At 40.4% G+C, this 13625-nt stretch overlaps 1 protein-coding gene across 1 annotated transcript in view; it reads left to right on the plus strand.

Moving 5' to 3' along the window:
* LOC149289949 (dual E2 ubiquitin-conjugating enzyme/E3 ubiquitin-protein ligase BIRC6-like) overlaps positions 1-13625 on the plus strand; it is a 130276-nt gene that overhangs the window by 49721 nt on the left and 66930 nt on the right. Inside the window, exons 36-54 of the mRNA XM_089490159.1 lie at positions 778-961; positions 2517-2675; positions 3517-3650; positions 4258-4411; positions 4870-4986; positions 5075-5229; positions 5428-5554; positions 6637-6747; positions 8631-8764; positions 8864-8991; positions 9216-9778; positions 9927-10102; positions 10532-10628; positions 10836-11030; positions 11182-11382; positions 11817-12096; positions 12693-12949; positions 13062-13170; positions 13324-13545. Of these exons, the coding sequence (XP_089346285.1) occupies positions 778-961; positions 2517-2675; positions 3517-3650; positions 4258-4411; positions 4870-4986; positions 5075-5229; positions 5428-5554; positions 6637-6747; positions 8631-8764; positions 8864-8991; positions 9216-9778; positions 9927-10102; positions 10532-10628; positions 10836-11030; positions 11182-11382; positions 11817-12096; positions 12693-12949; positions 13062-13170; positions 13324-13545 (3503 nt within the window). The remainder of the gene's footprint in view (positions 1-777; positions 962-2516; positions 2676-3516; positions 3651-4257; positions 4412-4869; positions 4987-5074; positions 5230-5427; positions 5555-6636; positions 6748-8630; positions 8765-8863; positions 8992-9215; positions 9779-9926; positions 10103-10531; positions 10629-10835; positions 11031-11181; positions 11383-11816; positions 12097-12692; positions 12950-13061; positions 13171-13323; positions 13546-13625) is intronic.

The following is a 13625-nucleotide window of genomic DNA, read 5'->3' on the forward strand; positions in this document are numbered from 1 at the left end:
CCCCCAACTATTAACCACAGATGACAACATGAACCCGGCCTAAAGAATCATAGAGCTGCTGTTGAAAGCCCAGCTTCTTACTATTTTGCTTGACTTCATAATATTGCGCGTGTGCGACAGATACTCCTTTTCCCTTTGAAGTAGAATATAATATTGCGATATCACAATGTGTTCTTTTCTTTATTACAGTTAAACTAGTTTTAGAGTTCTTTATTTTTTAAACACAATGATGCCCATTATTATGTTGAAAAAGTTTTCAAGCTCAAATCAAAACAAGAACTTTTCCCTTTTTTTGCTGAGGCTTATTGCATCGAAATGGGGGGGAAATGAAAAATGTCCCTATAAAAAAAATAAATATATATATATATATTAAAAAAAGAAAAATAAATGTACAAGTCATATAACATTTTGATAAAATTGTACAGTCCACATTGCAGCAGGAATATATATATATATATATATATATATGTGTGTATGTATGTATGAAAATTTGCTACCTAGTGAATATGTTGCATAAGATGCATATTGGAGGACTTTTCATCCGTGTGTTTGTGATGAAAAATGACCCCCCTTAGGTGAGGGTTCTACAACCTCTGATTTAGTGTTTTACATTTAAAAAAATATGTCCCACAAATTGGAAAGTTACTTATATTTCTATTAACTTTTGCTGTAACCCTCCATTACAGGATTCTGAGAGAATTTGTCCAGAATCCCATCAGAGGTTTTTATAGTACGCTGCATGTATAAAAATTAATTTATTTTCCCCTAATTTATCAGGTGCTCGCTAGAATAGCAAATGCCACACGTCCAACAATACATTTGTGTGAAGTTGTGAATGAACAGCAGCTGGAAAGGCTTCTGTTACTTCTGGTTGGAACGGACTTCAACAGAGGAGACATCTCCTGGGGTGGAGCGTGGGCTCAGTATTCTCTTACCTGCATGCTCCAAGATATCTTAGCAGGTATGTGTCGTTTTTATTTTCAGTAATATATGTTAATATATATCATTATATTAGTATATTCAGGTGGTCCAGGTGGCAGCAGTGTCCCTGCTGCAGATCAAGGGCGCAGATTGTCCTCTTGGTCAGTGGGGCTCCTTGATGTGCCACTGCGCTGTTGCCCGGTTGCAAGGGCGTTCTGTGTTCTCCCCAACCATCCCACTTACACAATGGAGGCTCTACCCAGTCAGCATAGCCTCTATGCACTGGTTTAAGAGGCTTATAGCAGCACCCAATGTAAATACATCACTGTTAGTGAATAGTATTCTTTCTTCTCCCAAGTAAATGCAATCTTAAGTAAATCTGAAAAATAGCCCTCGTCTTATAATCAGGGTCGTCTTATAATCAGACCTCAAATAGGTCTATGAGACTCAGATCCAGATCCCCCGCAGCGATGCAGGGGACCTGGATACTCCTGTGTTATGCCCCCACCAACAACAACAACAACTTACCGGTGCTTCTGAGTCCCCGGTGCTTAGTCCAAGCTCTACACGCTGACCGGGCTAAGCACCGGGGACTCAGAAGCACCGGTAAGTTTGGAGGAGGGAGTGGGAGGGAATGTTAAATGGGGGGGGGCATAAGGCATTTCGGGAGGCAGAGTGCTCTGTGAAATGCCTTTTAACCCCCTTAATGCCACTCTGCCCCATAATATGCCTTTTAACCCCCTAAATGACAGAGTGGCATATAGGGGTATAAGGCAATTCTGGAGGCAGAGTGGCGCATAGGGGGTCAAAAGGCATATCATGGGGCACAGTGGCATATAGAGGGTTAAAAGGCGTATCATGGGGCACAGTGGCATTTAGAGGGTTAAAAGGCATATCATGGGGCACAGTGGCATATATGGGGTATAAGGCATTTCTGGGGCAGAGTGGCAAGCCTGGGGGCAGATGTGCATAACTGGCGGGGCAGGTTGAAAAAAAAGGAAATAAAAACAAAATATTTTTATCAATCATAGCTTTTATTAACAAACAATTGTTCACATAGTTTACATGAACTAACATTTACTGGTAACTTTTTTCCTATAGGGTCGTCTTATATTCAGGCTTTTTCTTTTTTTCCTAAATTAATATTCAGATTTTGGGGGGTCGTCTTATAATCAGGGTCATCTTATAATCGAGCAAATACGGTATGTGCCAAAGTGTGTTTTTAGACTTCTTGGAGTAGAAGCTCCGTCAAAATGTTTACCTGCTTTACAAAGCAAAAGTAAAATAGTGGTTATCCTGCATGTAATTGTTACTGTCTCGTTCATTCAAAGAAAATCTTCAGATTTTATAAAACTTAATATCACGATACACAGAATTCAAATGTGTAGTCATCCATGGAGGATCAATAAAGAAGCTGTGCCGGATGTCGTTGCAGTCATTGGGACAAATCGCTAGATGGCGTGTCAGAGAGCGTGCTCTTTAAACCAACACGACCAAAAGTCATTCTAGCCCATTCTAGCTGGGCGATGTTTTTAAGCATTCTGTTTCCTTTTACATTAAGCGATAGTAACGGACACCTTTCTTTCTGTTTTCAGGAGAGCTGCTGGCGCCTATAGCCACGGAAGCATTAGATGATGGAGCGATGGGAGACGAGGCAGCCGCCTCAGTCGCAGACTCTGATGATGTCCTCCAGCAGGCCTCCTTTTTACCATTAGTGGAAGCTGTTGATGAGCCTTTGACACCGGACATCACAGGTAAGTTATCCATGAGAGATCAACATTCAGCCAATCTGGAACAATGGACCCGTTTGTTTTTGTTTTTTTTGTTTTTTTTATTGTAAATAAGCATTTGAGTGAAATGTTAAATACTGCTCATGCTAAGACCTGAATTCAAGGTGTATTATGTTTAACTAGATGCAGACGTACTTCCATATTCCAGTGTGCAGAAAGTATTATTTCCGCAGTCACAGTATGTTATGTCTGTATATACGGATTTGTAGACGTGTCCATTTTTCCTCTCCTCGTACATTTCTTTCTGTATCAAATTATTATTCATTGAGTTATATAGCATGCCATGTAATAAGGCCATTAAATATTAGGAAGGTTAAGGTAATCACAGTATTATATGCAGTCATCTTTAGGTGCTTAGGTTGTTACGGATTATGTATACATGTTAATTTCCATAAATTTATTTATATTCTATTAGTAATTTACACTCCCCAGCCTTAAAAGTGCCTAAGGGGTGAGCAACACTGTGCTTTATAATGCATTACAATAACCCTCTGGTGTTAAAAGGATTAATTACCTTAATCAACATGACTAATAAGACTTTTTAGCTTAAGTGGTTTAAGGATATGTACGTTATATAGAATCTTACAGTTGGGGACCTTTAACTTCTGATGTTTCCAGTATATGACTTCTGAGTTGTGTTCCTTGTCATTAAGTATGGCCGCTGTGTTTGAAGACTGTGTGTAGGGTAGTTAGGCGTTTGTACGATCAGTCCTTAAAATTGCCCAGTCGTTATCGGCATGGCCTGGGCGCTTAGATGGCAGGCTCCTTTGCTCGGCAGTATTAAAGCTGTTTTCATCACCCAAAGGTGCTCCTCCTTTATCATCTTTGGATAAAGATAAAGAAATTGACCTTGAATTACTGCAAGACCTGATGGAAGTTGATATTGATCCTTTAGATATTGATTTGGAAAAAGATCCCCTCGCAGCCAAAGTCTTCAAGGTACGGCACTTGTGTTTTCTTGGTTTTATTGTTACTACATTTCCATGGTTTTGTTTGCATTGCCAAATTCAGCTCATCGTGACTCGCCGAACAGAAGCGTAGTGGTTTCCAGTTACTGCTGACATATGGCCATATTGTACACCAATGAACTGTAGAGAAATCCCTGTTATTAGCAACTTATCATACATTCATTAAAGAAGATGCACCTCCTACAGTTCCTCAAAGATGTTTGGTTTCTTTTTAACATAATTACACCATGGTTTTCCATGTCTGTAATGTCCATCACTTGTAAACTTGCTAGGTTTTTGTATAACTGTTATGATATATGAAATAATCAAGTGTCATTTGATGGGAACACCCATGGAAATCGATTTCAAGTCCGTGTTAAGTGCAGCAACCTTTCACTTTCCTTTCTAAATTATATGTATGGTTTGCCCTGTGCCTTGTATAGCACACCATCAAAAATCACATTACTTAGTATAGCCTAAATGTTGTGTTAACATAAGAGTTGCATTTAAAACTTCCTTAAAATTTTCCTTTTAAACTTATATTATTGAAGTCTGTCTTATGTGTTTTTTTTGTTTCCTTTCTTTCCATCAAACCAAAGCCTATTAGCAGCACTTGGTATGACTACTGGGGTGCTGATTATGGTACCTACAACTATAACCCATACATCGGAGGTGTTGGTATACCTGTTGCAAAGCCACCTGCTACTACTGAAAAAAATGGTACGCAAACAGTTACCATATCGGTGTCTCAGGGTGAGTGCTCTTTTCTAATAAGATTTACTTTTCATCATTATCATAGTAGTAATTGTACTAAACAGCATTTTGTTAAAGCAAATACTTTTCTATATATATCTTGTATGTGATAATTTTAGATCTCTCAAAGACATACTCTTAGAGCATGAAGGGAAATCATTTTTTGAACTCTTACAAACTTACTAGTCTGTCCATGAAGGGCCAAAATGAGCTCTGAGATTTAAATTCCCATGAATGTTCTTCTGAAGGTACTCAACTGTAGCTTCCCAAGGTCATCCTAAACTAGCCAAGAGTCACTTGTTCTAAGACAGCGAGTCCCCTAATGTTTGAGAGCACGGTTTGTAGCTGCTAGCAGTCATCCTCCAGGACATATGTTTTTTTTGTTGTCAGACTGGTATCTTTCCACACTTGATGGTCACGTTCCTCTTTTTTTTTTTTCTTTTTTCATTGATTTTCAGCTCTAGACGCCCGTTTGGAAGTTGGACTTGAACAGCAGGCAGAGCTCATGTTGAAAATGATGTCCACCCTTGAGGCTGACTCCATTCTACAAGCTTTAACCAACTCATCTCCAACATGTATGTATAGCGGCAACATACCGTTGGCCTATTTTTATTTTTTTTTATTATTCTGAAACCAATTCTATGGTGGATTATGTTTTTCCAGTGTCACAGGCTTCCAGCGGGACAGATGATTCTCTGCTACGAGGGCTCAACGCAGCTAGTCAGTCGAACCAGCTGATCGTTCAGTCGTCTTCCATACCCATGCTGAGTGCCTGCTTCAACAAGCTCTTCTCAATGCTGCAAGTGCACCACGTTCAGGTAAGTGTCTGTACTTTCACAATGAGTCACGTTAACCCTGTGATGGTGGTTAATTGTTAAAGATAAACTAGTCTGTATAATTGTCACCTGGCACAATGCAAAAAGCTTAGAGCTGTAATGATGCAAAAACCTTTGTGTGTGGTTACTTTGGGCATTTGTTTAGCTACCTCTATATATTTCTATTCTTTCTCTTTGTAGCTTGAGTCCCTCCTGCAGTTATGGCTCACATTGAGCCTGAATTCTAGCTCGTGTGGAGGCAAGGAGAACGGAGGTGATCTGTTCTTGTATAATGCTAACAGGGTACCGGTCATCTCACTCAACCAAGGTAACTTGTTTTTCAATCCATCGCCTAGATTACAGTTCACTACCTATGTGAGCTTTTTATTTGGTTTTATGGACACTTGAATAAAAGATGAACAAAATGTCTCTGTACCAAAAGCACCCCTAATTATTATAATATACCGTATACATGTGTGTGGGTCCTTTTTATGAATGGGAGCTGATTGAATTGCGGTTGTGCCTATAAGCTTCAACATAAACCTAAGTAGGTTGAGATGAAAGTTTTCAAGATAATTCTCAACACAGATTTAACTATTCAGCTTGTATTGTAATTTGTTTTCTGGTCATTTTCTGATGTTGTGCCAATTACACCACACAATTAGCTGTGTCTATGCTAGCATTCTAGCACATGCTAGACATCCAGTGAGCAGCATAATGTGCAGATATCCAATTCAGCCTCCGTATGTATGTTTCTATATATGTGTGTGTATGTATGTATGTATATATTGCGAGCTGGGATCATATAGCCACTCAGTCTTAGGGTTGGAAATATCACACAAGGTTCTATTTCTTTAGAAATGATTGTCCTTTTTATTGAGGTTCGGTATTATAACACGGTTAACTAAGCTTTTTTTATGATGATTTTATTCCCTCTATGTTGCTTACTCTGTATGCAGACACAAGGTTAGAAGGTCTGAGGTCTTACTGCGTAGGGACCTGTCTCCTTTTAGCCACACAAGGTGTGGAAAGGCTAATTTATGATCATTCCCTTCTAATCACCTCTATAAACAGTGCAGGGTTTGAATGTCGCATAGTAATGTAAGGGAGATCTGGATAAAACATGCAATCATGTACTTTAGGCAAATGGTGGATTTCATACCCCTTTTTCCCATCTTCAGTGAACGCCTATAATTGTGCTGCCGTTCGCTCTATTACTTCTACATTTTACTTATTTCAGATGGTGTGGTACTATTACTTCTTTAATAACATAGAAACAGAATTTATTTGCAGATAAAAAACATTCGGCCAAGACTCAAATTTAAATCGTTCCTTGGTCTTGTTTTTAGATTCAGTATGGCTTAATGCCTATCCCACGCATGTTTAATAATATATACATTTTTGTTTCAGCCTCCATAACAAGCCTTTTAACCGTCCTGGCCTGGCATCCAAATACTTTGCTGCGGACATGGTGCCTTGTTCTTCACAGCCTCACACTGATGACAAACATGCAACTTAACTGTGAGTGACTACATTTCTTTTCTACACTGGCTCACAAAAGTGGTTGTGATGTAAAAGAAAATGCCAATCTGTCATAAGTATTAAGCAGCTCCCTATGGCCCTTTCTGGTCTAAGGGGATCCTCTCTAAGGCAAAAGGAGGGGGCGCTATAAAATGTAACACACATTCCTCTTAAAATTATATCACTGCTGTGTTATATTCTTTTAAGAACATGTTGTGATCTTAAATAATTGCATCTTGTAGTTCATGCTAGAGGATGAGGGTGAGGTTTCTGAAGAGGCCTTCTTGTTCCCAGTTGAGGAAGTTAGTCTTTTAGGGGTCTGATCTGCCTTGCACATGGATGAGGTGATGGAAGACACCAGGGTTACATAAAACCTTTCACTGTGCGTGATGTGCTGTCTCATATGATCATGGATGAATGGATGTACCCCGAGAAGAAATTTTGTATGCCCAGGCGTACTAGGAAGATGTTTCCTTTCAGAAAAAAGTCTGAGCTTGGGGAGGTCCATAAAGTTGATGCTGCAGTTGCTAAAGCCACCGGTTGTGCAACCCTACCCTTGGAGGATTCTTCACATCTTCCAGACCCTATGGATCGGAAGGCTGAAGGGGAAATTTGAGGCAGCGGCTACAATCCACGTCCAGGTATAGCTTCTGCCTCTGTTGAAAGAGCTATGAAGATTTGGCTCCAACAGACCGAGGAAGACCTGCTCCCTGGGGTCCACCCAAATAAAGTAGACAAGAGCCTGGCATCTCTTCGTTCTACAGTAGACAGAAGGGCTATCTGGTTGAAGCACTGGTCTGCAGATACTGCATCATGTCACCTGGCATATGTCCATTATAGCAAAGATGGTCAGTCTTATCACTCTAGAATGGCCACGGAAGATGCGATTTTCCAACTTTTTCCAAATGGCCAGTGACCACATTAGGTCTTCTCCATCAGGGACCAATCCTACACCTTAATCCTCAGTCCTCAGAGACGCCAGACTGACAGGACATCCTTGGGTGAGCTGTCAATCTACAGCCCGGGCCCTCCTCCATTTGAAGCACTACAAGACACACCCTTGTAATTTCTGACCCTAAAAATTACCATCACCTCCGCTAGAAGAGTCAGCTAAGCGACTGGCATTGTCTACTTTTTTGTTTTCCATTTGGAGAGGGTGATCCTTTAGCTTCCTCCAGAATTCAAACCTGAGGTTGTTGTCAAGCAGGAACGTTGTCTTCACACTCTAGGTGTCAAGAGGTTCTTGTTCGTATAGTAATCTAAGACTTTCTTGGAGACATTTTGCTGGCTTTTTTTGTCATCTTCTCTGGTCCCATGATAACCCTTAAAGTCTCTAAACCCACCATTGCTTTGATGGATTACTCAAGCTATTTGTGAGTGCTACAAATCAACAGGCAAAGATTTACCTTCCAATTTGAAAGCTCATTTGTAGTTTGCAAGAATCTGCACACCTTCTTTGGCATACCAGTCCTAGAAGCGCTTGTTTCCAGGATCCCCATCCTCTGTTTGTTACATCTCACCTGCGCTGCCAAAGATGACATGGAAAATGTTCTCACTTGGAAATTAGTTTTCCTTGTCTATCCTTCTGGCAGCACATATTTAGTGGGTCTTTTGTATTACAATTGGGTAGGTGGGGGAGGTCTCGCTTATAGTCCTGCTCTTTATGCCGTACCTCCGATGAGACTATATCACCTGTGCTGTCAAAGGCTAGATAAGGAAAAATGAATTCCCAGGTAATTCATAATTTCTAGATTGTATATTTAAAAAAAAAAAAAAAAAATGCAAGCAAAATTCCCTATGTTTATATCACTTTTTGTAATACATTTTCAGTTTAAAGTGCACTGCGAGAAATTATTATGGTTTATTTTATTATTTTTTTGTAGGTGGATCCAATAGTACCATCGGAACTCAGGAAAATACTGCCCAACTCCTTGGATCTGACCCAAACCTCCTCCATGTACTGGTAAAATTCCTCTCAGGAACGAACCCTCACGGGACCAATCAGCATAGTCCCCAGGTACGCAATCAGCTCTATTTGTGCCTGCCGTATGTGGTTGCCACTGGAAGGGTTAAGCCTATCTCAAAAAGTAATACTTTAATTATTTTGTTTGCATAGGTTGGTCCAACAGCCACTCAGGCCATGCAAGAGTTCCTGACGCGATTGCAAGTCCATCTGTCATCTACCTGCCCTCAGATGTTTAGTGAATTTTTATTGAAACTGATACATATTCTTTCAACAGAAAGGTATCCACTGAATTCTAGCATTTTTATTGACTCGTATTGTAAAACTCCCCAATAACATTATGTCTGAGGTGAATAGTATATTGAATGATCATATTTGAGACACTCAAGGCCCAGTAACCTCAATAGTACATATTTCAATGTTTTTTTCAGCCTTCAAACTGCTATGTTAAAGAAATGTGAGCAAAACAATGTTTTTGTTTTTTTTCTCTTGTCCATTACCTCAGGGGTGCTTTCCAAACAGGTCAGGGACCTCTGGATGCACAAGTAAAGCTTCTGGAGTTCACGTTGGAGCAAAACTTTGAGGTGGTCTCCGTCAGCACAATCTCGGCAGTTATTGAGTCTGTTACGTTTTTAGTACATCACTACATCACATGCTCTGACAAAGTGGTGTCTCGCAGTGGATCTGATAGCTCCGTTGGCGCAAGAGCCTGTTTCGGAGGACTCTTTGCAAATATTATTCGACCGGGAGACGCCAAGGCCGTGTGTGGAGAAATGACACGGGACCAGTTAATGTTTGACTTGCTTAAGCTTGTGAACATCTTGGTTCAGCTTCCCCTTTCAAGCAACAAGGAATTTAGCGCCCGTGCGCCCGTCGTCACCAGCACGACGGACAGCGTTTCCGATGAGGAGAAAGTGTATGGTGGGAAGGATTCCAGCAGCGGTGCTTCATCGACACAAAATTCCACTGCGTACGTTGCTGATTTGGTGCTAGCAAACCAGCAAATTATGAGCCAAATTCTTTCTGCCCTGGGCCAGTGTAACAGCAGCGCAATGGCCATGATTATTGGTGAGTTTTATTTTGCGAAGGGATGTTTGGTAGCGAGTTGTGGAACCATTTTTGATCTCTCTTGTTAGCTTTTAATATCTGCTTCCCTTTTATTAGCAGTGATCTGTTGTCTTTGGTATGCAATGGTTTTCTCCATTTCTTTCCATAGGTGCAAGTGGTTTACATTTAACTAAACATGAGAATTTTCATGGAGGCCTTGATGCCATTTCTGTGGGCGATGGCTTGTTCACCATTTTAACCACGCTTAGCAAAAAGGCATCCACGGTGCAAGTGATGCTTCAGCCAATACTGACCTACATGGCATGTGGCTACATGGGCAGACAGGTAAGCCATCTTCAGCATTAAAAAGATTTGCGTAACGCAGAAGAACATCTGGTAGTTGGGGCTGCTGATTTTCATCATCTTGATGGCAACATCTAGAAACTATACATTAATCGGTACTTTCAGTGTAAATCGCACTTCCTTTATCACCCGTTAAAAAATGTCATCTTACCATCGTTGGCGGGTGCTACGATGTGGCTTAAGAAATGTGACCTGATTAAAAACTTTCTGATTTTAGGAAGTATAAGTTGGCTGGTAAAACCTTTGCCGTAATTGGGAATGTTGAATTTCTGCAGCCAGTAACTGTGTCAACCTATTGCTAAAGATGTAGATTAAACAATAAGTAAAACCCTTTAGTTTTTTTTCCAGCAGTGAGCATATAGAAAACCTTTTTAGTTCATTATTTATATGCTATATTTCCCCTTTATTTAGGGCTCACTATCCACATGCCAGCTATCGGAGCCATTACTCTGGTTTATTCTAAGGGTTCTGGACACAAGTGATGCCTTGAAAGCTTTTCATGAAATGGGTAAGAAATGATGGCTAAAATATCCATGTGTCATAAGCTTAAAGTAATTGTATTTAGAAGATGCATTTGTAACGGTTGCCCCACTAAGTTTTGCCATGGGAAGCCATTCCTTTCTTTGTTATGGTAGCCTTCTTAGAAGACATAAATGGATATCCGACATGTTTGTGGTTGTTTTCTTTTAAAATGTCTTTTTCCTGTTCATTTTAGGAGGCGTTCAGCTTATTTGCAACAACATGGTAACCAGCACGAGGGCCATTGTAAACACTGCTAGGAGCATGGTGTCAACAATCATGAAATTCCTCGACTCTGGTCCCAGCAAGACAACCGATAGCAGTTTGAAAGCAAGAGTACTTTCTTCTGAACCCGACAACGCAGAAGGCATCCACAACTTTGCTCCTCTAGGTCGGTCATTCTATATCTTATCCAAGTACAGATAGTGGTGGCTACGCTCAGCATTGTTTTATGCATGGTGTATTTTTCAACTGTTTTTGTGTCGTTCTTGCTTATTTTTCTTTAGTTCCATTAATTTATGTGATATGTTTTGCCTCTGTAGGTACAATCACATCAAGTAGTCCTACTGCGCAGCCTGCTGAAGTCTTACTTCAGGCCACTCCACCCCATAGGAGAGCAAGGTCTGCTGCGTGGTCCTACATCTTCCTACCAGAAGAGGCCTGGTGTGATCTTACTATCCATCTGCCAGCAGCCGTATTGTTAAAAGAGATCCACATTCAGCCTCACCTTGCATCTCTTGCCAGTAAGTAGTCCCATTGGTATGATTGTTGTACAACTTTGGATTCATTTATTTTTTAAAATATTCTTCTGGTATTTAGATTTATTTTAAGTCTGAATGGTGATGTAAACATTTGTGATAATGAGGGCCGCCATTAATTTATATAATAGATCAAGGCATATAAATAATATGTGCTTGAAACACCAGATGAACTGGCCTATATATCTCTATATAGATATATCTCGATTATAGAGATCAAGATATATGTTAATTTTCCTTAGACTAACAAGCACAGTTACACATAGGTGACAAATGGATTTAACCTTTTTATACCATGCTCTTATTACCAGTTATATCAGTCAGGCAAATATCCATTTGACTGCAGGAGTATTTAATATCATACCCTTGCTCTGTTGATGTTCCAGACTTTCATTTGCTCTCCTGTGTTACTATTTTAGCGTGCCCTTCTTCTGTTTCTGTGGAAATAAGTGCAGATGGGGTGAACATGCTGCCGTTATCTACCCCAGTCATCACCAGCGGACTCACCTACATAAAAATTCAGCTTGTTAAAGCTGAAGTGGCTTCCGCCGTCTGCCTGAGACTTCACCGTCCCCGGGATGCAAGCACCCTCGGCCTGTCGCAGATAAAATTACTAGGCCTCACTGCGTTCGGAAACACATCTTCAGCAACTGTCAATAACCCCTTCCTTCCATCAGAGGATCAAGTCTCTAAAACCAGGTGAAAAAAACTAACAAACTATATTTACAAAATCTCGGGTGACCATAAGATCTGACTTTAAAATTGTCAAATAGCATCTGTTAGTGAGACTGACTTTTTTACTCTCCCCAATCTGGTGGTAAATCTTGAGAACTTTAATTTGCGCAAGGAAATGCAGAATTTACTGTAAATAATCACTTCAACCCATCTAGTCTGCCCATTTTTTTCTCTACTTGATGACTGTCAGTTTGACCTAATGCCCCCGAACTGCAATATTCTAAAGGAAGTTTGTTGCATAAAAGCTTATCTTTATTTTCATGTCATTTCTGAATGATTATATGTCAAAATATGTGATTGCAACAGTTTCAGGGGAAAGTGAGTATGAGTGTGTATTATGCCAGTTTTTGAATTTTTTTTAAAACCTTTTGGTTTCGTGGTGATGCTGTTATACCGAACCGCCCCCCCCCCCCTCGTATATTTGGAAAAGATAATGCCACTTAAAATGGTCTCCTGTTTGGGAATACTGAACTCTCGGATCTATTCTCTTCCTCCGGTCACTAATTGTTTCTCATGTGTTGTTAGCATGTACTGTATGTAAAAGTCCATCTCTGTTCTAGCATTGGCTGGCTAAGGCTGTTGCATCACTGCCTCACTCATATCAGCGAATTGGAAGCAATGATGGCAAGTGCGGCCGCCCCCACAGCCAATCTGCTGCAGACCTGCGCTGCCTTGCTGATGTCTCCATATTGTGGGATGCACTCGCCCAACATTGAGGCCGTACTGGTGAAGATTGGGCTCCAGTCTACGAGAATAGGCCTCCGGCTTATTGACATATTACTTCGCAACTGTGCAGCATCTGGAAGTGACCCTGCTGGTAAGATGTCATGTCTTTAGGAATGCGAGTGATAAAGCGTGTCCTTATGCCTTCATAGATTCATGTGTTAACTCTTTCATATGTGTTGTTTTTTTTGTATTTTTTTTAACAGATTTGAATAGCCCTCTTCTTTTTGGAAGGCTTAATGGCCTGTCTTCAGATTCCACAATAGATATCCTGTATCAGCTTGGAACAACTCAAGACCCCGGAACCAAGGATAGGTACGTTCATTCATTTGCTTCTTGACTCTATAATATACAGCTAGCTTTCATTGAAGCTTTAAAATAAGAGCTTAATTTTGACTGTATTAATGCACAGGTTTTACATGTCACGTTGACTTTTGACAATTGACATTTCTTCGTTTTGTCCTGTAGGATCCAGGCTTTGTTAAAGTGGGTCAGTGATTCTGCTCAAGTGGCCTCGTTAAAAAGAAGTGCTCGGAACGCCTACATTTCTCCAAACAGCTCTCCCAGGGAATTTGGTCTCTTGATGCCATCTCCTTCTCATTTGCACTGTGTAGCTGCCATTTTGTGGCACAGCTATGAGCTTCCTGTAGACTACGACTTACCAGGGTTGCTCAGCAGAGATCTTTTTGAGTAAGTAGACACGGGTAAAAATTGCAGAGAATCAACCACCATTATAACATAAAAACTGGTGTATGGTGTTTCATACTGGT

This window comes from Sceloporus occidentalis, unplaced genomic scaffold (assembly GCF_023333645.1).
Source record: "Sceloporus occidentalis isolate IW3139 unplaced genomic scaffold, rSceOcc1.0.p SCAF_42, whole genome shotgun sequence".
NCBI lineage: Eukaryota > Metazoa > Chordata > Lepidosauria > Squamata > Phrynosomatidae > Sceloporus > Sceloporus occidentalis.